The 26,043-nt window shown below is 54.2% G+C and overlaps 1 protein-coding gene across 4 annotated transcripts in view; it reads left to right on the top strand.

Moving 5' to 3' along the window:
- SEPTIN12 (septin 12) overlaps positions 1-26,043 on the top strand; it is a 67,274-nt gene that overhangs the window by 29,228 nt on the left and 12,003 nt on the right. For 2 of the 4 annotated variants that reach the window (XM_054042848.1, XM_054042846.1), the window contains exon 3: positions 14,869-15,063. In XM_054042848.1, the coding sequence (XP_053898823.1) occupies positions 14,869-15,063 (195 nt within the window). Of the gene's footprint in view, positions 1-5,103; positions 5,253-7,415; positions 7,491-14,868; positions 15,064-26,043 lie in introns of those variants that run through there. The other 2 variants (XM_054042849.1, XM_054042850.1) reach the window with 2 other exon arrangements.

The following is a 26,043-nucleotide window of genomic DNA, read 5'->3' as shown; positions in this document are numbered from 1 at the left end:
AGTATCCCTTTAAGAGACTCCAATGTGACTTCACCACTTCTTAGCAACCGTTGCATCACCTGTGCTCTGGTCCCGTCCCGGCACCAGCCTCCCTGAGTTCAGTTAGCACCAGCTGGGGCCGAGGTTCCATGGCTGTTTGGGCAAGGAAAGGGTGCTACGCTTGGCTTGTGACATAACGTAAGAGAGCAGGGGGGAGAGCAGCCCTCTGGTCCTGGGAGCGAGTGTGGGGAAGGGGGTCTGGGAGGGACGGGGCAGGGACACACAGCTCTGGAGGGGAAAGGGGAGTGAGAGGGGGCACAGACACCCCTCCCAGCTGGGGGCAGAGAGTCTCTGGGGCAGAGAGGGGGCATGGGCACCCCTCCTAGCTGGGGGCAGAGGGGCTCTGGGGCAGAGAGGGGGCATGGGCACCCCTCCCAGCTGGGGGCAGAGGGGCTCTGGGGCAGAGAGGGGGCATGGGCACCCCTCCCAGCTGGGGGCAGAGGGGCTCTGGGGCAGAGAGGGGGCATGGGCACCCCTCCCAGCTGGGGGCAGAGGGGCTCTGGGGAAGAGAGGAGGCACGGGCATCCCTCCCAGCTTGGGGCAGAAGGGCTTGGGGGGACAGACGGTCAGAGAGACCATTCCCCCCAGGAAGGATAGAGGGGCACGTTGAAGGATAATCTGCCCTGCTGTGACTAAGAGGGGTTCTCAGGGGATTAGAGATGAGTTGCCCCTCCCCAGGCTGGATGAGGGGAGCCCCAGAGACCACCGGTCCCCTCCTCATGGGGCCCTGCAGGGGTTCCCATTCAGCTGCTGGCACCAGCCTTGCCCCAATACTCCATTTGAACAGAGTCAGTGATTAACCGCCTTTGGGACTGAGCAAAGGGTGGGGGCTTTCCCATCCCCACGCCCACCTCCTCTAAGGTCACAGCCCAGAGGAGCGAGCTGCCCTCCCCCGTTGGTGGGTTGGGGTGTCCCCCTGCTGACTCACTGCAGCGGAGGAGTTGTGTCCCACACCCAGGACCCCAGCAGACCAAAGGGGCTAATTAAGCCCCTTGCTGAGGGTAGTGCATTCAGAAAGGATCCGTGACCTTTAGCTCCGCCATCCCCTCCTCCTCATGCTCTAGGTGAGACTGGGAGCTGTTCTTTGCCTGGATTCTTCCTCCCTCCCACCCATTGCCGACACCTGTAGAGTCTGGGGCTGGGTTGTTTTGTTGCCAGCAACGATCGGCTGTTGGGGGCAAAGGGTGTTGCAGCCTGCACAGGCGCTGCAATCTGTGAGCTCCTTGGGTGAGCTGCTCCATGGGCATGAGTGAGTGGGAGTGGTTGGGCTCAGTGTCTTTCCCTCTTCATCATCCTCCCTTATCCTTTGCCCTCTCCCAGTCTTTTCCCCACCTCTGATTTCTCTGCCCTTCTCTCTCGTCACCCCCCTCCCTGACTCTCTCTCCTTGTGACCATTTAGTCCATCCCAGGACTCGGAAATATGTGTGGTGATGCTGGGCAGTGGAGTAGGTGGGAAGTCCAGGAGAACCACCCGGGACGGGTTATAAAGTAGGGCTGTCAAGTGATTTAAAAAAATGAACTGCGATTAATTGCGTGATTTAAAAAATTAATTGCAATTAATTGCACCGTTAAACAATTATAGAATACCATTTATGTAAATATTTTTGAGAGTTTTCTACATTTTTAAATATATTGATTTCAATTACAACTCAGAATACAAAGTATACAGGGCTCACTTTATATTTATTTTTGATTACAAGTGTTTGCACTGTAAAAAGACAAAAGAAATAGTATTTTTCAATTCACCTAATACAAGTACTGTAGTGCAATCTCTTTATCATGAAAGTTGAACTTCCAAATATAGGATTAGGTACAAAAATACTGCATTCAAAAATAAAACAATGTAAAATTTTAGAGCCTGCAAGTCCACTTAGTCCTACTTCTTGTTCAGCCAATCGCTCAGACAAACAAGTTTGTTTACATTTATGGGAGATAATGCTGCCCGCTTCTTATTTACAATGTCACCTGAAAGTGAGAACAGGTGTTCTTATGGCACTGTTGTAGCCGACGTCGCAAGATATTTACGTGACAGATGCGCATGCTTCAGCCACCATTCCAGAGGACATGTGTCCATGTTGATGACAGGTTCTGCTCGAAAACCATCCAAAGCACTGCGGACAGACGCATGTTCATTTTCATTACCTGAGTCAGATGCTACCAGCAAAAGGTTGATTTCCTTTTTTGGTGGTTCGGGTTCTGTAGTTTCCGCATCGGTGTTGCTCTTTTAAGACTTCTGAAAGCATGCTCCACACCTCATCCCTCTCAGATTTTGGAAGGCACTTCAGTGTCTTAAACCTTGGGTTGAGTGCTGTAGCTACTTTTAGAAATCTCACATTGGTACCTTCTTTGCGTTTTGTGAAATCTGCAGTGAAAGTGTTCTTAAAATGAACAACATGTGCTGGGTCATCATCCGAGACTGCTATAACATGAAATATATGGCAGAGCCGGAGACATTCAATTCTCCCCCAAGGAGTTCAGTCAGAAATTAAATTAACGAATTTTTTTTAACAAGCGTCATCAGCATGGAAGCATGTCTTCTGGAATGGTGGCCAAAGCATAAAGGGGCATATGAATGTTTAGCATATCTGGCATGTAAATACCTTGCAATGCCAGCTACAAAAGTGCCATGGAAATGCCTGTTCTCACTTTCTGGTGACATTGTAAACAAGAAGCAGGCAGCACTATCTCCCGTAAATGTAAACAAACTTGTTTGTCTGAGTGATTGGCTGAACAAGAAGTAGGACTGAGTGGACTTGTAGCCTCGTAAGTTTTATATTGTTTTGTTTTTGAGTGCAGTTATGTAACAAAAAAACCCTACATTTGTAAGTTACATTTTGAGGACAAAGATTGCACTACAGTACTTGTATGAGGTGAATTGAAAAATACTATTTCTTCTGTTTATCATTTTTACAGTGCCAATATTTGTAATCAAAATATACACATTGATTTCAATTACACCACAGCATACAAGATATATATGAAAATGTAGAAAAACATCCAAAATATTTAATAAATTTCAATCGGTAGTCTCTTGTTTAACAATGCAATTAAAACTGCGATTAATTGTGATTAATTTTTTTGAGTTAATCGTGAGAGTTAACAGCGATTAATCGACAGCCCTAGTATAAAGACTCCTCTTGGTGTTCCTTCCAGGTTCCATCATCCTTGTACCAACAGGGTCACTACTCCTCTGCTCTCATTCCTTCCCCATCTGGCTCCTGGGGTGGTTGACGCTGGCTGCTGCTCGTGATGGTTTCTGTATTGATGGAGTGGGTAGGGGAGTGTGGTTTAGACAGTCCCGGTCTCCTTCAGTGTTGTCACAGCTGGTAGCAGTTACTGCCAGAAGGCACTAGGATGTTTCAACACTTCCTGGAAAGGCCACCTTATCCTATCAAGAAGACAAAGGGCACAGGCTTGCTGGATGTATCCTGTGTGCACATGGATGTGTGTGAAATATTCACAACAGCATTCCATTCGGCTTCCAGTTTGTGAAAATGGCCAGATTGTCAGTAACTCAGTCCTAATTCTGAGGGAACCCCCCCCTTTCTCTGAGCAACAGTGAGACATTTTCCCCCACTCAACCATTGTCTTGGCTTCATCTTTGAACGTCAGCATTAGAAATTACACTTGCCCAAAGATTGCCATCTGCATCGAAATACGGGAACGTTTGTGTCTTTGCACGTGTTGGTGCAAAATCCCTTCCCTCCCTTCTGTTCCTGGTCATTGTGTGAACAGTGAGACAGCCTCCAGCAGTGCAAAGATGCAACTTCTCGCACAACACTACTCCGTGCACACATGTTGAGGCTACCCACTGGCTGTGCTCTACAGCCTGCCACCTCTAGCTTGTTTGCTGTCGTACTGCATACATGGCTGTCCCTGTATCCAGTCAGAGACCAGTGTCTTGCACTGTACCGCTGCTCTTACTGCTTTTCCAAGAGTCTCATGAGGGAAAAAGCACCTGAATCTACAGGAGGCTGCGGGTGAGGACGGGGAGATTGGGCAAGCACCCTCAGCCCAGGGTAAATACTCATCAGCATGATGCCCTATCTGAAGTGCTCTGCTTTGTGTTCCGGGGCTGTAATGTTTGCTTGGAGCTGTGAGAAAGTGGAGAACTGGGAGCCCTGAGCAAACAGGCCCTTGGAGGAGTGGAATTCCCCTCCTCATGGCTGGGTCTCTCAGCACCCATGGCACAATGGCAGGAATGCAGCCCGTTCCTCTGTTGCGCCTTCCATGCCAGGAGACGCCAGCGGGTGGCTGAACTTGCCTGTCATTCGGTCGCCAGCTCCCCCCCCATCCCCAGCGCTGCCTCTCTTTCTTTAAACCTTTTCCTTGCTCTTTTCTTTCCTTGCCCCTCCCATAAGGCCCTTCCGCACGCTCTCTCCCTTCGCTGCTGCTCACGAAGATGTGTAGCAGGGGCTGAAGTGGGGTGAGCTGCGGTTTAGAGGTTCAGAGGCAGGATAGTGTGGGTTGCAACTGCAGGGTTTCTGTGTGGGTGGGTGGGGGTTTAGTGGTTATCGTTGGCTGAAAAAGTCACCGAGTCCAAGCCCAGCCAGGCAAATGTCAGGCTATAAACACATTCTGCAGAAAGCTTCCTGTGCAGAGACCAAACCTGGGCTCTCCCTGCTGCTGTGGTGGGAAGGAAGGGGCCTCAGAAGTCTGACAGAGCAGCTGGGAGAGGCCTAGTGTCCACCTAGGAGAGGACTTTCCTTCTGCAGGGTGTGCCATCTTCCCCCGGGAGCTGATCCTGAAGAGCTCAGCAGCCTGTTTTCAAACGTATCTGCCATGGCACGTCAGCGTGCCAAGCTCCAAGTCAGGCTCTTCGGGCTGGAGAAGAGGCTCCTGGTGGGATGATCTCGGAAGCACCTTGGTCAGACGCAGGCTTGGTGCTGGTCTCTCGTCCTGCCTTGCCTGGCCCTATCCTTGCACCCCTTGCTGCCCTGCCGCTTCCACCGTTCGTCAGCCCACCTTGAAACCCCTCCTGGTGCCAGTGACGTTCCCCTCCACCCTAGGCTCTCGTTCCCATGGCAACGAGCTCAGTACAGCTCAGCACTCTTGATAGGAAGCCGAAACCACAAAGCAGGAAGCGCAGCATCGGTTTTGCCATCACCCACTCTGGCCTGAGCGTCACACGCACGAGAAGCGGACGGTTCTGCCCCTGGAGCAGCCCACGCGTGCACAGGGGGCTGGAGAGACTGCCCTGCTCTGCCTAGGAGGTAACTGTCCTCGTCCTCTTTCTAACCCCACTGCCTTGGGGGGGGGCAGGGTGGAGGCGGTTGTGGACCATGTGAAACTGGACTTACGATGAACTGCATTGGGCTCCTCCCTGAGGCCTCTGCAGGGTTCTGGGGGTTTAGCCAATCTCTGTTTGTGGCATTTCTCCCTCGTGCGGTGGCAAGCTGAAAATTTGGTCTAGGCTACCCTAGCCAAGAAGGCTCTGAGGCATGAAGCCCAGTCAGCGAAGAGACCCGTTGACTGCGGGTTGCCGCTCGCTTCCTGCAGCCCTGGCTGGCGTGTACAGTGTGATTGCCGTGTGGTCTGAGATCCCTTATAGGACCATATAGGTAATTCAGGCCTGCTGCTACGTAGCGGTGAACCTACTTCATTCTCCTCTCCTCTACCCAGACCCATCTGCTCTCCACTGGGCTCATGCAGCCAGTTGTGCCTTACTGGGTCTGCACAGGTGCAGTGCATCTTACCTGGCATGGTACTTCCTGGCACATACAATGTCCAGGTGCAATGAGCCTGCCATTCAGCTGGGGGACACAGTGCACCCAGGTGCAGTTTGCCTGCTGTGCTGCCAGGTACACCCACCAAGCGATCCGTCCTAGCATACTCCGCACACTCAGGTGCAGTGTGCTCCTGGATGAAGCAGGTATGTCCTAATGTTGCATTCACTCCAGTGAAACGTGGCAGCCATGGGCAGAGCAACAGGGCAAGGGGCATTCTAGAACTGTGTGTAGGTCATCGGGGTGGTGGAGGACCAGCGGTGACGGGTCAAACACATGCCACTTTGGGGTGATGGTGGCACTTGCTGGGGTTTCCTGTTTCCTCAAGTCACTAGAGAGCAGCTCAGTCTTTGATTCTCCAAGTTCCCGCAGCCAAGCCAAACCCGTTGTGTGCTGCTCGCCGGCGGGGCTGGGGGACTCTCTGGCAAGTGTGGTTTCCTTGTTCTTACCTCTTTCACACTGTCACTTTGCTGGCGTGTCCTCATCAGTCTTGCCTCCTGCAGCCGAATCCCTATAGGATGTCCTGCTCATGCCCTGTATTTCCAGGATGTGGCTGGGATTGGGGGGTGGTTGGTTACACAGAAGGTTCATGCTGTTGGAACCAACTGCAGATAGAGGTCCTTAACATCAGCTCCTGGGCACATGCTCCCCTCCCCCACGTCACCACCAACCCTACCAGCACGGGGGGAGGCTGGGATAAAGGCAGCTTGCTGGGTGTTTGGGGGTGGGAGAAGTGCTGCTAGCTGACAGCTGTTCCGGGGATGCTAACAATGAGCCGCCAGAGTCGTGTGCCCTTATTAAAAGGGATCGGGGAACTTGGGCTGGTGCGGGGGGAGCTGATGCAGCAGGGAAGGGGCAGAGCAGGACTCTGATTTTCCCCAGTGGCCCCACGCGGGACCCTTGAGCCAAAGCAGGTGAGGAGCTGAGCCTCAGCCAGTCGGCCATTGAAATGCACTGCAGGCTGAGCTCCGCAGTAGGAGCCCAACATAGGGTGACCAGACAGCAAATGTGAAAAACCGGGACAGGGGGGTGGGGGGTAATAGGAGTCTATATAAGAAAAAGACCCCAAAATCGGGACATCTGGTCACCCTAGCCAGACGTGGTCCATGTGCTTCTTTGCTGTGACACCAAGACTACAGGGCAGCACAGGGGCTGTTTTCTAGTCCAAAGCTCACCTGTCGACATCCTGGATCAGAGAGCATTGGAGGCCACCGAGACTGGATTCCTCCTCGGGAGGAAGGGGGTGGCTGGAAACTTGTGCAATTCATGGACAGAACTGGCATGCCTGCCTGTGAGCAGCTGTGCCAGGAGTGGGCCCTCGTTGGAGTGGCTGTGACCAACAGTACTGGTCAGCTCTTCTCTAAGCCCAGCCGCGCTGCTGCTCCCAGCCAGGCTGGCTCGGTACACTGAGCATGCCCGGGCAGTTGGGCAAACTTCTTGAATGGGTTTGTTGCTGAAGGAGGAAATCCTTGGGGAGGGGGCGGGGAGGATTATTACCATGCGGGTCATGTGTGACAGCCTTGATCCCTGTGGGGGAGCTGGCAGAGGGGAGGGGACTGTTCTGTGCACTGACACAGACCAGATTGGGAGCCCCGCTGCACTCCCAAACCCACAGGAGAGGGACTGTCCATGATCCGTGCTGCCCATGAAGTTGGGGAGCGGAGAGCGCCCTGTGCTGGCTGCCTTGTAGCTCTGGGCTGGGGATCTCTGCACCTCACAGACGAGGTAGGATTCAGACAATGGAAATGTTGGGGGGGGGGAAACTATGGAGGTGGTAGACAAAGAGCTCAAGGAGGAGGAAAGATGCTGAATCTTCTCTCCGCGCTGCTCACCAGCCCCTTTGTCTCTGCCTCCAAGCAGGCAGGGCCAGGGTCCTGGACCCATCCCTGCTGCGGGTGAGGGACAACCCTGCTCCATGGGGTGATGGGGTCTAACGGCCAGCCCTTGAATAGCCCTGGAGCCGTGATCTCCCGCATGCTGCTACCCTAGGAGTCACAGCTGGGAGACAGGTCCGGTGCGGGGGGGGGGGGGCGGGTTGCTGAAGCCCCGCTTGTAGAGGGGGTTATGTTGTGGAAATCTCTGTGCCCCTGTGTGCATGCCCAGACAGGTGCCTATGTGGGGTGTGCATTGTGCACAGGTGGCTGATTACACGGCTGGGGATGCTCCCCCAGCAGGCCTTGGAACCGTAGAGCAGCCTAGCAGGGGCGCTGCTCTTCTTAGCCCCATGCCGCCTGCCATCTGGTGTCCCCAGTGACCTCTCGGGGCTGTCAGGTCTCTGAATCCCGTGATTGGTGTCAGGGTGCAGGGAATGTGTCTGCCCACTCCTGCTGCAATGTGGTTCTCAGCCTCCCCCAGGGCCTGGGACACTGGCCTCTCTCCTTTTGGAGATGCTCATTTAAGATGGCTCCACAGCTCGGTCCTTATTGCTATGAATGCCCATCTGTCCTTCTACTGCCTGAAGATACATGGGGGAGGGCGGGGGGAGGCAGAACAAGGCCTGCCTGATCTGCAGGTGCGAGCAGGTGAATGGAGCATCCTGTAGTCTCCCCACAGCCACCTGGCATCCTAGTAATCTAGCCTGCCCCTGGAGACTATGCACTGAGATGGGTACTTGGAATTTTGGTGTATAGGTGTTAAGATGAGGACAGGGGGCAACATGTTTAGGTAGAGCAAGAAACCCAGACCCTGGGCTGGAATTCTCACCTGGATTGATGACCTGTGCTGGTCTGCCATACTAGGACTATGGAACCACCAGGCTTTGTGGGCTGGCCTGGTCCTTATTGTCTTTAACCCAAAACTCAGCAGCCCTTTGGGTAGACCCTCTAACAGGACTGTTTGGCTGAGATCAGAGTTTTGGGGGAGTGGCCTCTGGGGCTAGCGTGAGACCCCCAGAAGTGGAGCTGGGCACTCATGGGGGTGAGAGACCAGCAGGTTGCCTGGGTGCGGGTTGGGATGGATGGATTAGTTAGTTATTTCTGCTTTTTATCCATGATGGTGAGTGTGGGGCCATGCTGGGCACTGGTCTGCACGGAGAATGTTGGGCAGGACAGTTGTGGGACTGGTGGCTTCTTATGATGGACATTGTTAGAGGGTTCTTATTCAGGCCCCTAGCTGCCACCCTCCAGTGAGCACCTATGGGCAGCGGAGAAGGCTGAACAAGGCTGCTGTGCGCTGGCATATGGAGGACCCAAGGGAATAGTTGTGTGATGGGTTGTGCCCTCACCCCTGTGGTGTGCAGGGGAGGGGAGGCAGGAGGAAACCATCACACTTGTTAGTGCAAGAGGTGTAAATCAAAGGAAAGACGTTTGGACTCAATTCCTTTGGGGTATCAATTCCCAGGAGTGCAAGGTGCTGGTGAGCAAGGCTCTGGTTTGCTGTTTGGGCTGTTGAATGCTGAGTTGCTGGCTAGTACAGTTAACGCCATCCTTGATTCGATAAAGGATGAGGCCCCGTCTTTGTGTACATAACCAAGATGACCCTGCAGGCACCTCATTGGGGCTGTAGTCTCTGGCTGGCTACTACCGTAGCAAAGAAATAGCCGAGGACTAACGGTGCTTGATGATTATAATGTCCAGATAGATGACAATTCGGGCATGGTTCAGATTTCCGTGACTGCCAGGACAGCAATCGGACTGTTTTGAGTGGCTATCAGCTCCCTTGAAAGACTGGCCATGTGTTGGGTCTGGTTTTGAATTGGGAGCGCATGTTGGAAGAGGCATGGACACTACCCTCCAGCATGGACCATCCGTGGTCTCTTAGTTTTGAGGTTGGGGCACACCGCTGACCGATGGCACATCTCCTATGTTTAAACAAGGCAGTCGAGCAAGTGTGTGCATTGGGGCAACTCTGGTGGCTTCTTGATATCTCAGACTTGCTGGCCTCAGTTAATCAAGGTATGGGATAGGAACTGAATCAGATGAATTCATTGATCTCCTCCTAGTGATGGAGGAAGACAAGTTGTCTGTGCCAGTTCTCTCAGATTTGTTGTCAGACTTTGATGCCATTGATAATGAGGTTTTTGCTGATGTTCTTGCAGACCTGGGGGAGAGGATCCATCATTACCTTTCAGAATAGCAGTGGGAAGTCATGCCTCTGCCCATGGGGTTCTCTTGTGAGGGATTCCGGTGACCAATGTTGTCACTGCTTCTGCTCCATGTGTATGTGAGGCTGCTGGGAGAGTTAATGAACAGGCCTCAGATTGCTGATGACCCCTAGCTCTGCATCTCTCACCTCTGACCTGAGCAGAGCAGAAGAATGAAATGCCCAATGGCTAGATGAGCTTGGGGCTTAGAACTTCTCTAAATACAGAAATTGTTCTGACTTAAACTAAAGTTGTGATGATAAACTGAGTTAGTTAAACATACAGGTGCAAGCTAAGCCAACGTAAACCAGGTGTAGACTAACATGAGTGTCCACACACAATGATGTACCCATTGAAAGTAGCGCCTTGTAGTTAAACCAGAGCAACCCTTCTGTAGGCCAAGCCTTTGATGAAGGCTTACCGGCTGTGACGCAGTCCAGAGAAGAGAAGGTTGGCCTGAGTGAGGGACTGTGTCTGTCAAACAGGTGCCTGAGTTTTGCGCAGTATTAGATCCTGGGCCACGCCTGGATGTGCCTTTGGCCAAGAGTTCTGGTATTTTCCTCTGCATCTGGCTAAGTGAATGTGACCTCTTGTCTCTGAAGCAGGGTCCTTGCCACTAGTATCCACACCCTTGTCACCTTGAGGCTAGACTGCTGTAAGTGCTCTGCATGGGGCTGCACCCCAAGACCATCCAGAACCTGAAGTTAGTGCAGAATTCTGCAGCCTGCTCCGTACTTTAATAAGTTAGTGCTCTGGGATGTGTACTGGCTTCCAGGCGGAATTCAAGGCATTGGGTTTAACCTAGGAAGTGCTATCTGGTCTAGGACCTGGAAAACATGCCATCATGTACTGCTACAGCTGAGATCTGCTGTGGTGCTTGAACACTGCCAGTATAAACGAGGGAGCTACCAACAGGGTGTTGTCCAAGAGGTGTCCTCAGGTTTGGAATCCGCTCCTTCGATCTGCCAGAGCAAGGGCTCTAAATCCCAGGCACGCAGTCAAGCCCATTTTTGTTTTGGGAGGGTGTGGGCTGAGGTTTGGAGGGCCTTCATGGCAGCATATGTCTGGCCAGCATTTCATATTGTGTGGTTTGACTTGTGGTAGGCATCCAGAATGTAGGCTGGGTATTCAAAGGTCTTAATTCTCTGGCAGGTGTGTTCCCAGCACAAAGTGCCACCCATGATGGTGGGTTAAGTGGCCCTTGTTGGCATAGGGACTGACTGGCCCAGAGTTGAGGCCCATCGATGAGATGGGGAGGAAGCATGCGTTGCTTTTGCCCATGCTGCACCTTTTCTGAAGGTTGTGGACAGGTTCAGAGCTGTTAATTTAGCCTGTTCCAGGGAGCTCCCAATGCTCCATGCCCAACGTCTTAGAAGTTTGGTGACTCCTATGCATATGTTTCCCTTCCCCACATGCCAGCCATCTGGTTTCAGTCTGACTCTGAAATCCAGTGCAAGCAGCTTTTCACGCAGCATTTGCATCTTAGCCTGAACCAAGCCATTTAAAAAATCCTGACCCTGCCTCAGTGTGAAACCTCTCCTGACTCCTGCACCAGAGTGCCTGGGCTAAGCTTGCAAGCTCCTGGGCATGCCCCAAACTCCTAGACAGATCTTGCGAGCTTGTCACTATTCAAGAAGCATGTGTTGATGAACTCTGAGCCATTGTCCCAGCCTTGGCTGTGTCTGAGAGGTTGCCAGGGCAGCTGGAAAGAGGCGCTTCTCTGTCCACATCCCCTCTTTCTCCCCGTGTGTACAACCCATCGTCTGGGAGGGAGCCAGATCTCACGCTACAACTGGATAACAGTGCAAAGGCTCAGGAGTAAAACTGCAAACGCTGCTCAGTCAACCCTGTCCCTTTCCCCTCTGCTGCAGCAAACAGCAAAAACTGTGCAAAGTAACTGGGGCCACCGCTGTCCTGTGGCATGATCCCTTTGCTGCGTGGCCAGTGGTGGTGCCACATTTGTGCGATGGCTGCCGCTCTCTCTCCCTATTCTGTAACTGACCTATGCATCATTGTGGATAGAAGGCCAGTGTTTGTAGACTCAAATGTTCACTTGCTATGGCCTGGCATCCTGGGTATAAATTAAAGCTGGGGGTGTCTTCAAATTCAGCGAAAGCAGGGCCTGTCTCTTTGAGTGTACGAAGTGGGGAAGGGAAGGATGGACCCGGGGTTAGGGTGCTAGCCCAGCAGTTGGCAGACTGGGATTCAATTTTGTGTGACTTCCCTGTGTGACCTCAATCAAGTCCCTTGGCCCCTCTGTGACTCAGTTTCCCCATCTGTCGAATGGGGATAATAGTAGTGCCCTACTCACAGGGTAATACAGTAAAGATTGTGAGGGCTCAGATACTATGGTGAGGGGGGCATATTAGTGCCTTTGGTAGTCAGACACAGCACCTAGCACAATGCGACTGTACTGGAGGCGTCTCAGTACTACTGTAATACAAAGCAACAGAGGGTCCTGTGGCACCTTTAAGACTAACAGAACTATTGGAGCATAAGCTTTCGTGGGTAAGAACCTCACTTCTTCAGATGCAAGAGTCAGGTTGTGCTCTTGCATCTGAAGAAGTGAGGTTCTTACCCACGAAAGCTTATGCTCCCAATAGTTCTGTTAGTCTTAAAGGTGCCACGGGATCCTCTGTTGCTTTTTACAGATTCAGACTAACATGGCTACCCCTCTGATACTGTAATACAAGTAATATAAGCTCCTCCTGAATCCAATGGTGACACGTTGTAAAGGTTACAGGTGCATTCCTGTGTGCCATTGATGGGAAACCTTTATTGGTCCTGCCAACAACCATCACAGCCCTTCTGCTGGTCTCAGAGCCAGAGGGGTCTGAGATTGGGGCAGAGTGCAGGAGGTGTGCTCTCTAGTCCGTCCTCTGGCCCCAGAGGAACTAAATGCTGCCTACGCCTCTGTTTCCGCTTGGACTTGATGATAGTGTCCGGGACATTCGCCCTCCCCCTTTGTGTGTGTTACCATGGCACTTCCATTCTCCTTAATGTGACTGGAATGCTTAATCTGCGAACCCCCAGCTGTGGCTGTGTGGCCAGCTGGCCATGCGCCCTGGCAGGGCGAACTCATTCAGACCCTGACCTCCTTGTGTTTGTACAGCACCTAGCGCAGCAGGACTCCAATCTTGGTTGGCAGCCCCTATGTGCTACCATAACACATGTAATAAACGAGTCAGGTTGTGCTTGCTACCCAGTAGCAATGGAAAGGCCCAGGTGAGAATACCAGTCTGTCATGTCGCTGCCAGGGCAATCCATGCTGGGATCCTCCCGGGCTTCCACCATCCCCCTTCCACCTGTTAACCCAGTCTGCTCCCCTCGCAGTAGCCAATCAGATTACACTGCTGACACCCCATTATCGCTGAGTTGCAAAGTGGGTTCCTGTGGCTTTTGCATCCCCTGGAGAATCCACCCTTGAGCATCTCCCGCCCACCCTGTAACTGCTGCTGCACTCGGTGGGCTGGGCTGCTTGCACGTACTGTGGAGTCCTATCAGGATAATCATGCCAAATTCCAGCACTGCCCGTGTGTTGGAACAATTGTGTGCCGTCCACCCAAGCGCTTTGGGATGCAACCTGTGGTGGGATCGTTGGAACTAGACTGAGCACAGCCCTAGTAAGTCATAGTGGGGAGAATGATTGAGGTTCTCCCATCTAATGCAGGAGCCGTGCACAACGGAAAGAGTTTATGGCAGGGCGTATTTTGGGCCCCTTTGTGGGGGTGGTGACAGAAGCAGAGCCTCGTGATTTGACGCAGTTCTTCTAACCCCAAGCCTCAGACCCCAACCTCTAGATTTACCGGCTAACTCCCTGCCTTTAGCTCCAGATATGTAAATACATGCTGGCCCCCAGAGACTGGCTCCAACTAGCCAGGCCCTGCAGAAAGTGTAAAGGGGAGTTTCACTTCCTCAGCCATTTTTGCAAAATGAATGTTTTCAGACTCCTGAGCTGCGAGCTGGAGCAAGGCCTGAACCGGGGCAGTCTCTGACCCTCTGCACTTACAGGGCGCTTTGCGATGCCCCGTTCGTCCTAGTGTGCCAGTGGCAGGGCACGGTGCATGGAACTAGGAGGATCCTGCCAGACACCGCTGCTCTTCCTGTTTCTCTGGCTTGGGCTGAGCTCAGGTGGATTCCAAGCAGGCGGGAGACTGACAGAGCAAACACACAGGCTGCGGTCAGACCTGTACCCCCTTCAGGGTGGGTATCTCCTGGAAGCCTTCTGCAGCTTCGGCCTTCTCGTCAGGGGACTCTTTGCTGTACTGTCGGATCCCAGATGGTGCAGCACAGCCCCCTGCTCTGCCATCCTCTCCTTCACTCTTGGAAGCATGGTAGATGGGGGGCAGCTGTACAGCTCCTGGAGGACAGACGGGGAAACTGCTGCAAAGCTGCAGAGGGGTCCAGGTCATGAGCTCATCAAGAGAAGTGCCCATGGAATTCCCTTCTCCAGTGGTGCTAGACCAGGGTGAATTTCACAACCCAGGCCAGGAGAATGGCTGTGACTTTGAGCTCCCCGTCCACTCTGGAAGCCTGATGGCTTTCTTTATTTAGGGAACTGAAATATGTTTGCAGCTGAGCATGCTCTAGAACAGTGATTCTCAACCTTTCCAGACTACTGTAGCCCTGAAGCCCAAGCCCAGGGCTAAAGCATGTGACTTAGCTTCGCGAGGCCCCTCGTGGTGTGGGGCCCGAACAATTGCCCTGCATGCCACCCCCTAATGCCAGCCCTGCATTTGCCACCCCCCTAAACCCATCCTATGACCCCCCCAGGTTGAGAAACGCTGATCTAGATGAGTTGAGTCCCCCCCCAGAAGACCTCTGCCTACCCCCAGAGATACGTGTGCCCCTGGGGAAGAAGCACTGCTCTAGAATTCTTATTAACTCATTGATTTTTGGGCCTGGGGGTCGGCTCTAATGATTTTCAGATGATTTCTAACCTCAGCACATTTGTTTGTTTTCGTTTTTATCACTTGGTGAAGCCGCCAAGTATCTAACTCAGGAATCTCCTTCCCCTACCAGGGAGTAGCCCGGAGCCAGGGTGTATCAGTATGGAGGGGCAGCCAGTCCAGCCAGCGGCCGAGGAGACGCCCCGCAACACTAACCCAGCCAACGTGGGGCTGGAGCTCTTTGGCTACGTGGGCATCGAGGCGGTGCTGGATCAGATGAGGATCAAGACCATGAAAACAGGCTTTGAATTCAACCTCATGGTTGTAGGTGAGCTCTGGGTTTAACTGCCCTGGCGGACTGCTCCCCCTCTCCCTGGGCTTTGCAGAGGGATGCTGATGGGGGGGCTGTGGTGGGGAAACCTGCACTGCTTGAGTTCCAGCTGGTGCTGTCACCTGGTGCCCAGCCAGGATCTAACACCATTGCTGTGCTCTGCGAACATGAACCATGGCTCTGTTCTCACTTTGGTCACATTAATCCCTGCTGCCAGGGGCCTGCGGAGGGAGGGAAGCACAGGCAGCTCACAGGTATTCCTGGCCTGTGTCACATGGTGCCACGCAGCCCCCAGCTTACAGCAGCAGTTCTGATGATCCTGCGAAGCTGGCCAAGGGCAGAGAGGATGCCTGGGATGTGGTGTTAACACCTTCGCGGTAAATAAAGGGCCCTGGCCCAGCTCAGGTGCTTCCTCCTGGACTGAAGACTGCAGCTTTGCATGTAGCGGGGCGCTCATTCGTCTCTCTCTGCTGGGAGATGTGTATGTCCCTCGCGCCCGCCATCTGTGGGGGTCATTCTCTCGAGGGTCTCCTCTCTGCTGTCTCCCTCTTTCAGCTGCTGGGATGTCGGGTGCTAGTTACCGTTTCCCTCTGCATCCATCACAGCATGACATCCTCTGTCCTTTTCCACCGAGCAGGGACACTTCCTACTAGTTCCTACCCCCGTCCAGGACTTCAGGGTTCCCAGACAGTAGCATAGCTAGTGGGCTGCAGGGGAAGCAGCCGCTTCCCCCGCCTTTCCAAAAGCGGCTGGAGGAGCGAGGTGGGGCGCAGGCTGGCGGCCCGCAGCGCAGCCAGCCACCATGGGGAGGCGGTTGGTGCGGCCGGAGGAGCGGGGGGACGCGGCATGCGGCCCGCAGCACTGCTGACAGCCGCGGCCGGAGGAGTGAGGGACGGCGCAGGCTGGCGGCCCGCAGCCATGGGAGGGCGGCAGGTGCGGCCAGAGGAGCGGGGGGGGGGGCGCGGCATGCGGCCCGCAGTGCTACCAACAGCCGCGGCCGGAAGAGCGAGGGATAGTGCAGGCTGGTGGCCCGCAGTGCGGCCGGCAGCCATGGCGGGGCGGTGGGCATGGCCAGAGGAGTGGCGGGGCGCAGCATGGCAGCCAGTAGCCGCGGCCGGAGGAGTGAAGGGGGTCACAGGGGTGGCACGGCAGGGCCGGAGGAGCCATGGTGTGGGAAGGGCGGTGCAGCCAGAGGAGGAGCCAAGGGACATGGCCGGAGGAGGAGCCAAGGGGGGGGGCGCCTTTTTTATGTTTGCTTCCCCTCCTCTTAGAAGCTGGCTATGCCACTGTTCCCAGAGCCTTTTCTGGACTCACTAGGCTGATAAAAACACCCAGCACTGTGCCAGGCCCTGCTCAGCTGTTGTCTCATTGTCAGCTGAGCCATGTTCATGTGGTTTTATTTCAGCTTGCATCGAAATTGGAAGGGGAGCAAAGACGTAGGAGAGGAATGATCAATTTTTTCAGAGACGCAGAGAAATTGGAGCTCAAGGGGCTGGGAGGGGAGAGGAACCTAGACACGGTGGCGGGGTGGTAGTAACCAGGTCACAGCAGCCTTCCCAGGATAGCAAGTTGTATTTGCATCTTGTTTCCTTAATACTGAGGTGGGGTTGGGGGGCGGGGCAGGAGTGGGGGAGATGCGAGGGGGTGGGCTTGGGTAAAGTGCCCATGGGAAGGTGTCTATCTGGAGAGGAAAATCACGATGTGAAATGCTCGCTTTCACTCAGCCTGCCCCGCTTCCTTAAAGCACGGCTCGCAGACAGAGAACTGAGAGGAAGCAAGCTGGGATTACTGAGTTACTATCTCAGCTCGGATTGTAACGAATGTGCACGTTGTGCTATGAACTGAATGCCCAGCTAGTGAGCTCCAGGGATACTGGCCCTTGTGCATGCACAGCGAGTCCTGTTCAGGCTGACACGGGGAGTTGCCCTGCCCGCTGACGGTGCACAGTGTGGGGGGAGGCCAGTGAACTTGGGGACAGTAATGTGGTGGTGTCAGAATGAAAGAAGTCCCTGAAATCCTGCTGCCTAACTGCAAACCCAACGCGAGCACTGATGGCTTGGCCTGGTTGGCTCTGGTATCTCAAGGTTTGCTCTCTGCCTATGACAAGCCATGAAAAAGGGCAGCGAGAGTGGGCAGAGTGAAAGCAAATACCTAGGATGGGAAAGATGGCAGAGGGGTGGTCTGATCGGCTCTGTCCCATTTCCTGGATTATGAACTCTGCAGGGTGCAGGCTGTGCGGTTGTGTAGCACCTAGCCCAGAAGGCCTTTGGGTCCTTGTGCAATACAAATTAATAGCTTTGGGGAGCTTCTGGCCCAGCCCCTGGCACTCCACTGATTTCAGCCTAGCTTTGACTTGACTTGCTGTAGCTCCATTGATTTCAGTGAGTCACTGTCACTTTACCCCGGCTGAGGATCTTGCCCTCTGTGAAGAGAACCCTGGGTGTGCTCCGCAGCTGGAAAAAACATGTCAAGAAAGAATCAGCCGGGGGAAGGGCTGGGATTGGTTAGATAACAGAAGTGTATGCATGCAGCGGGAAGGGGAAGAAGGGCTGGGAACCTGAGCTACCGCTGGGAACCCGAAAACCAGTTCAAAGCGTTCTCAAAGCTACGAAATTCCATGCGGATTTCTTCTCCGGGAGAGAAGGGCGCTTGTATGGAATTCCTGTGGTGCCTGCCTACTCGGAGAGAGACTGCCAGGGGCCAGAGGGGAAGCCAGAAGCATTCACATATCATGGGCTTAAACCAGGGTCAGCGGGCTGCACTTTCCAAGGAGGCGTCTGGATGAAATGGAGCTGGGGATGAGCAGGCTGGGAGCCAGAACAGCTCTCTCTGGGCGGGGCGGAGGGAGCGTTACAGCTCGGAATGGATCCTAATAACTGGGGGAGTGTGACCATCTGGTTAGAGAGATAGTGAGGCTGGAAATGAGAAGGAAGGGCCATGAATAGAGCAAGCAATGGGAGAGTCAGATCCCAGGATGGGCCCTGGGACACTGCATCAAGGATGGCTGTAGAAAGTCCAGCTGCGGGCTAACGGCAGCCTACACTGCTTGTCTTTAATCCAGAGCTGAGGTCTATAGAGAGTACTGGTCTGAGCGGGCATTGCTTCCTCAACCCACCTGGCTGTGCTGTATGCTAATTGGGAGTCTGGGCAGGCCACGCCTCTGGAGTAAACAGGGGTGGCTCTATGTTTTTTGCCGCCCCAAGCACGACAGTCAGGCGGCCATCGGCGGCATGCCTGTGGGCAGTCCACGGTCACGTGGTGGGCAGTCCACGTCACATACCCGCCGCCAAATTGCCGCCAGAACCGCAGGACCGGCAGACCTCCTGCAGGCATGCTGCCGAAGGCCGCCTGACTGCCGCCCTCACAGCGACTGGCAGGCCACCCCCCGTGGCTTGCTGCCCCAGGCACGCACTTGCTACACTGGTGCCTGGAGCCACCCCTGGGAGTAAAGATGAGGCGACTGCAACATGCTGTCATGGGAATGAGGTGCAGCCCTCACGCTCCCCGCAAGGTATCAGTTTGCCCCTCAGCTGGCCGAAGGTTGACTCTGACTTTAGGTGGGAGGACTAAAAGACTTCCCCGGCCAGGCGCTGAGCGTGCTTCCTCCCCTTCCCATCAGCGAGAGCATGTGGCACATGGCTGTGGTAATGTCGGGCCCAGACGATAGACTATTAATACTTAATATCTGTATTGTGCTAGCACTCTGAGGGCCTAGATTGGCCCTGTTGTGCTTGGCGCTAGATTTGAAGACCTGTGACAGGGAGAGGCGGAGTAGAAACAGGTCAGCCCCACATGCCAAAATCACGAGTCAGGCCTCGAAAATCATGAGATTTCAAAATAATACATTTAGGGAGGGTATTTGCCATCTGGCTTTTGAGCCTTTAGGGGTCACTTTTTCAAGCTTTTCTCTGCCGCCATGAGGTCTAGGAACTTAGTTTTTAATGACAGTTGGGATTCCCATATGATCACATGGCTCCAGGAGCTGGAGCTTTAAGAAAAATGAGACGTGATAAAATCATGTGTGTTGGCAACACAGGGCCATGGCTGTTGATTTTTGAGACCTGGGAGGAGGCAGAGGCAGTGACCGTAATCCACAGATGTGTGTACTCAGCACCCAAGTGAGACCAGTCGAGGGCCTGATAATTAGGATTCAGCAGAGCTAGTTTTGGACGAATGTGGGGAAATGCAGGGTGAAATCCAACTGGATAAAGCAACAGAATGGGGAGGACGTAGGGGAGATGAGGCCAGAGAATTGTGTTCAGATACAGTCTGTCAGTCCGTGGTATGGAAATGCTTTAAGATTCTAGAGTTTGGCACATGGAACAGTTGTTTGACAGCTTGTGACATCTGTATTTAAAGGGGAAAGAACATTAAAATGACCATACTTTAAAAAGTAAACCTCTTCACTTTGTTACTATTAACACCTTAAGATGATTCTAAGGGCAGCAATTGACATTGGTGAGGTCTCATCTGGAGTACTGTGTCCAGTTTTGGGCCCCACACTACAAGAAAGATGTGGAAAAATTGGAAAGAGTCCAGCGGAGGGCAACAAAATTGATTAGGGGGGAGGAGCACATGACTTATGAGGAGAGGCTGAGGGAACTGGGATTGTTTAGTCTGCAGAAGAGAAGAACGAGGAGGGATTTGATAGCTGCTTTCAACTACCTGAAAGGGGGTTCCAAAGAGGATGGATCTAGACTGTTCTCAGTGGTACCTGATGATAGAACAAGGAGTGACTGTCTCAAGTTGCAGTTGGGGAGGTTTAGATTGGATATTAGGAAAAACTTTTTCACTAGGAGGGTGGTGAAGCACTGGAATGGGTTACCTAGGGAGGCGGTGGAATCTCCATCCTTAGAGGTTTTTAAGGTCAGGCTTGACAAAGCCCTGGCTGGGATGATTTAGTTGAGAATTGGTCCTGCTTTGAGCAGTGGGTTGGACTAGATGACCTCCTGAGGTCCCTTCCAACCCTGATATTCTATGATTCTATGACAAACCCCTATATATTCTTCATATAGTTTCCTTCTTGCATTCTACTCACCTCTGACAATTGAACTAATCCATTTCACTCTCCGGCAGTGGGGAATGCAACGGGATGCTGCAGTATCTCTATAGGGCATGTTTAAATCCACCCCTAGCGTTTAATGAAAATGTAACAACCACGGCGCAATTAGGTTTTATATCACCTTGTTTTTACAAAACCTAAACGTTGACCTGAGTGTCCCTTAAATTAACAGGGCCAGCTCCCCAGCTGGTGTAAATCAGCAGAGCTCCGTTGACTTTAGTGAAGCCACGTTAGCTTAACTCATCTGCTAAGCTGGCCCGAAATATCTGTTTTCATTGGAGTCTGAGTTTTGAAAATTTGTTCACACTAGGCCGGCCTTTTAATTTAAAACAGCCTCTAGTGGGGGGCTACAATTAGTCAAATTCACCTAACTTTAAACTTACCATCAGCCCTCTTGGCTCTTTCATCTTGGCCTCATATTTCACTGATTGTTTTTCTCCAATGGCAGTTCTGGACTGCCTCCAGATCCAAACTTCCCCAAAGCTCTGAGGCATTTGGATCTAGAGTCTTGCTTTGCCCACAGTGCTGCCAACCTCTTGCAGTGCTTCGTTTCCATTCCCACCCCCAACATACCTAGAATCTTTTCTCTTGGCCCCGGCTTGGCACTGTACCTGGCCAAATCTTTATGGAGCTTTTTCTAAAGCCTTGGGTATGTGCTCTGTCCAGCAATAAATACTCCCAGATCAAGAGAAACAAGCCAACATGGAGATGTCAGAAAGTAATCCAGGGGAAGAATGATGGTTCTGTGGATCATAAACTATCAGCTAGAGTGGAGGATGGGGAAGATTACGGGATAATGGTTTTAAGAGAGCTAAGCAATGATAAGAAAAGCAGAGAGAGCCAAGCCCAAGGGAGTCAGATAAATCACTAAGGATTCCTCCAAGCACTGGAGGAGCTGAGGGGCAGGTGAAGGAGACAGTGATAACTTCAGGAGAATTTAACAGAATTTACTTTTTAGCAAAAAAGCTGGGCCCTACGCGGTGACCTCTGGGCCGGGCAGCGGAGAGCCTGCTGGGCAGGAAGAGTGAGAGAGAGACATGCTGCCTTAGGATCTCTGCATCCCAGTCACTGGAGGGGATAATATTGCTGGGCTTCATCTGATACTCTGGAGGGGGAGGGGAAGGGGGCCCACCGAGCCCACCTCCGCATTGAATCCCATGCATCTCAGAGACCCCCCTCTGCAGGCCCAGGCCATGTTCCCCGCAGCGGGGAGGGGAGGGCGGAAGCAGATGCAGAGGGCAGATCCCAAAGGAGCTGGAGAGTGAAATCGGAGCAGTGAATGGAAAGGGGGTGGGGCACCCCGCCAGAGGAGAGGCAGGTTTGCACTCTCCTACACATCAAACAGCCCCTGCTCTTAGCCCCACCCCCACCCCCGGTCTGAGGGGCCCCAGGGCTATTGGAGGTGCCAGAAGAGGGAGAAATCTGCCCTCTCTCCCAGCGAGAGAGCATCCCCAGCTTCTAACCACGAGGGCTCTGTGGCCCGCAGCTGAATGGCGAGCCAGTGTGCATCTGCTAGCATGCCCTGGCTTGCCCAGGAGGGCAGCAGCATCAGGGCCCAGCAGGGTGTGTAGAGGGACCCAGGAGGCCAGGCCAGGCCAAGCCAGCCAATTGCAAATGGGAACATACAAGCTAAGGGCTTCCAGCTGTGTGCCGGGGCTCTGCACATCTGCTTCTCATCAGCCTGGGGAATTTTTCATATGGACAAATTTGACATTTTGATTTAAAAGGGAGAGGGAGGGAGATTGGAGTTGCCTGGGACAGGGAGAGGAAACCCCCTCCAGCCAGATAAACCCTTCCGCGGGAGAGCATAGCAGGCGGCAGAGCTCTCTCACCAGGCCCCATGGCTGTCCCATGACCACAGAGCTACTGCATAGCAAGGGTGGCTCCATGTCTGCTTCTCCTGGCCCAGTTGCCTGTGGCTGCTGCCTCCCCCTGGCAAAGGAAGGGGCATTTTCAAGTGAATTGCAGCTGGCCAGCTTCCAGCCCTGAGTATCTGCAGCCCCTCCCTCCCCCTCCACCCCCCCGAACCTCCTCTAATAAAACAAGCACCTCCAAGTTCCTGGGCACTGCGGAGTGCAGGACTCTTTAATTAAAGTGCTTTTGATAATGCCCAGAGCTGGAGAGCATGGCTGGGTTTCCTCTCTGCCTCTTTGCATCTTGCTGGGGGCCTCCTGTCAGCCCCAGACTTTCTGTGATGCTCCCAAAGGGCTGTTCCACTCTTTCTGCTGTGGTCAAACCCTTCACGGCTCACGCCCACACAGTGACGCTGGCCACACACAACAGTGGTGCCACTGAAACTGTTTTTCTGGTCCAGTCTCCCATGGGGAGTTGTGGGGGCAAACCACTTACTTAGTGTGGAGACAGCTGGACAAAGTGACAAGCAGAATTGCATGGCGGGGTTACTTGTGGTGGTGAGGGGATCGCTTGGCAGCCCAGAGGGTCCCTTCTGCTTCATGTCTTATGTTCCTAAGGTCGCATGCTTCAGGGTTGCAGCTGGCCACCTGCCGGGGTCAGGAAGGGATCTTCCCCCTCATTGTATCTGTTTTTTGTTGGTTGTTTCTAACTCCTTCTTCTGAAACATCAGAGATGGCCACAGGTGGTGTGGTGAGCTTGGCAGTGACCTTGGGGGATTTCTGCCTTCCCCTGCAGTGTGGGGACAGGTTACTTGCCAGGAGTATCTGGGTCTAGCTCACTCCATCAATTCCCTGCCATTGCCCCAGGGGCCTCAGGCACTGCACCTCAGTCCCTCCTGTTCTCTGCCTGTGAGACACCATTGTTGAGCCTCCCAAGGGTCAGAGTGCCTTGGCCTCATTCCAGTTGTTGGGTTTTGCGGGCAGGTGCTGGGGGTTGGGGGTGGCCTATGGTAGCCAGGAGGTCAAACGAGGTGATCTGGTGGCCCCTTCTGGCCTTGGACTCTGTGGCTACGCTGGTCTCGTTAAAGTGGTGTCACCTGCCTGTGTGGGTGCAGTGATTGGATAAAGGTGCTGCCACCGGTGTGGCTGTTCCCCACCAGGAAGGGGAATAAGCTCTACAGGTGTAAGGCTCCTCTGATACGCACTAGTGGCTGTTCCGGCATAAAATCAACAGCTGTGTGGGGAGCAGGCTCCAGGCCCTGCCCCGCTCAGTGGCTTGCCTCTCCACCCCTCTCCCGTCCCTGGCTCCCTCTCTCCACAGAAGCCAGTCGAGAGCCATATATCGCAGCTGCCCCTCCTGCCTGCCAATCCGCATCCCCGTGTCAGACCCACGCTAGCCTTCTCCCTGCCCAGCTCTGCTGCTGCTGCCCTTTCATTGCTGGGAAGCTGAGCCCCCTGTGCTCTGGTGCTGCCAGCGCTCACCGAAGCCTGCGTGTTTCGCCGCAGGCCCTGCCCCAGCAGCAGGGCGACCGGTGCCGCTGCTTGTCTGCCATGCTGCTGGGAGGGGCCCGGGCACAGTCAGACTGCTGGGGAATAACTCCCATTGACTGGAGATGCCACCTGCCTGTCTCCGGTGCTTGCTGCAGAGCTGTAATGCCTCTGAGGCTGGATTTAGGCTGGGTTATTCCTCTTGCCCCTCCCTCATTCACTTTCTCCCAGAGCCAGGCTTAGCGTGGCACCTCGGCCCGTGCCCGGCTAGCTCAGGAAGGGATCTGAGGAGCCTTGCCAGATGAGCACGTGCCTTTCAGCCGTGGGGTAGGGATTAGTGAGTCGGGTGCCAGTGATATAGGCACATTGCTAGCGGGGCCCTTGGCAGGCAGGCACTGCCTTTGCCAATGGTGTTGCACCCAGGCGCGGTATGGCCATAGGCTTCAGGCTTCGGTGCCGCTGCCTGCTGCCGGGAGCGAGTGAAGAGGCCAGCCCCCCCCGAGAGGAAGCCAGGGGTGGGAGAAGAAGGGCAGCTTTGTTCTGGATCTGGGAATCCTGCGTCGGGCTGACCAGCGCGCTGCCTCCTGCAGAGGGAAGGGGACGTCCATCTCGCTCTCAGAGCCGGAGGCTGAATTTCCCCGTGGTTCGTGGTGATGTAAAACTGCCCCCCTCCCCCAGCTTTGTAAGCTTTGATCCCCACCCTTGAGTGGCACCCCCCTCTTCCCCAGTGGTGCTGCTGCGACCTCACCGAGGGCAGAGGTCAAGAGGTGACCTGCCCGGAGGAAGGTGATCTCCTCCTAGCACAGATCTGGGGCTGCGAAGTGGAGCTCAAAGCATTCTCAAGCCAGAAGTGCCTCAGGATACCAGTTTGGAGACAGAGGTTTCATTGCAAACTTGCCCTGTTTGCACTCGGCGGTGGAGCCGCTTTAGTGCTGAGAGACCTCGGATCACTGTTGAACCCAGCCACGTCGCACCTTACAAAATGGGATGACGATCTCACCCTCCCCCAAAACTGCCCCACTTTTGCGGCGGGGGGGTAGGGAGTTCAGTGTCCTCACAGGGTCTGACTTCCTTGCCTAGGTAGATAACCCAGCACTGTACATCCATCTTCAAGATCTCGCCATTTCCCTGCTGGCTTTGAGTTATTCACACAGAAATGAAGTGTTCCCCCAGGCCCCAATCTGAACTGGTGCTGTGAATGCCACAGACCAGGCACAGCCAGTTCAGGGGACTGGCCAGCTGCATGGCCAGAGGTGGTGTCTTTGCAAAAAAAGCCTCCATGTCAGTGCAACCCAGGACCCTCAAATCTCAAGAACTGCCCTGCGTTAATGTAGGGTTACCATACGTCCTCTTTTTCCCGGACATGTCCAGCTTTTCGGCACTCAACCCCCCATCCGGGGGGAATTGCCAAAAAGCCGAACATGTCCGGGAAAATGCCGGCCAGGCACTTCCCCTCCCGCGGCGGCTCTGCTCCTCCCCTGACTCTTCGGCTCTGTTTAAGAGCCGAGCGCTACCGGCTTCGGGCAGCCCCCATGCCTCCGGACCCTGCGCCTCCGGAGCCCGGGAGGGAAAGTGCCCGGCTGGGGGCGCAGGGTCCAGAGGCATAGGGGCTGCCCGAAGCCCAAGCGCTACCGGCTTCACGGTTTGCCGGGCAGCCTCCAGACCCTGCGCCCCCGGCTAGGCGCTTCCCCTCCCAGGCTCCAGCTGCGCTGGGGAAGCGCCGGCCGGGAGTGCAGGGTCTGGGGGCTGCCCGGCAAACCGTGAAGCCGGTAGCACTTGGGCAGCCCTTTCCGCGTGGCTGGGAGTGGGAGAAAGGAGGGGGCGGAGTTAGGGCGGGGAAGGGGCGGGGTGGGGAAATGGGCGGGGCCAGGGCCCATGGAGGGTCCTCTTTTTTTATTTGTTAGATATGGTAACCCTAGTTAAGGCTGCTCCTGCAATGTTAGCCAAGCTGTGTTGTGCATCCCATGTGTTTTACTCCCTGATGGCCCATAGGGGGTACGATGTGGCAGATAGGAGCAAACCGAACCTGTGGACCTTTCTCTTTACATTGTGCGGCGGTAGCTTTATCCCAGTGGAGTGTGGCATGCCTAGGGTCCAGCCCAGCCCCCATCAAGAGTGTTCATACTGCCTTCCCCTCTAGATCCTCTCGGGGAGAGTGTTTCCTTCGCCCATCAGAAGCAGGGCTTGCTGGCAGGAGACTCACAAGTCCACGTAATGGTGGCTTGAGCCTGCTTGGGATGGAAGCAGGCTAATGCAATAGCTTGGGCAGGAGAGGGGAGGCCTGAGCCTCAGGGTGAAATAGCTAAACTCCCTGCAGGCCTGAGTTAGGTTGCAGCAGAGGGACCAGAGTGTATCTGCATTAGCGACAGAAGCTGCTGCCAACTGAATGGTGTCTGGCCCTGGCGTAAGTGTCCCCAGGGCTGCCCGAGCTGCATTTGTGCTGCACTGCTCCGTTGCAGTTGCCCTCTCTCTTGGTAACTGTCCCGTGGCTCCCAGCCCAGCCCCCCGAATGGTGGCTTGAAGGCAATTGGGTAAAGCTTCGGGAGGAGCCTGGGGAGAAGAGGCCAAGTTCCT

The sequence above is a fragment of the Malaclemys terrapin genome, chromosome 10 (assembly GCF_027887155.1).
Source record: "Malaclemys terrapin pileata isolate rMalTer1 chromosome 10, rMalTer1.hap1, whole genome shotgun sequence".
Classification (NCBI taxonomy): domain Eukaryota; kingdom Metazoa; phylum Chordata; order Testudines; family Emydidae; genus Malaclemys; species Malaclemys terrapin.
This window is presented reverse-complemented; position numbering and strand designations above follow the sequence as displayed.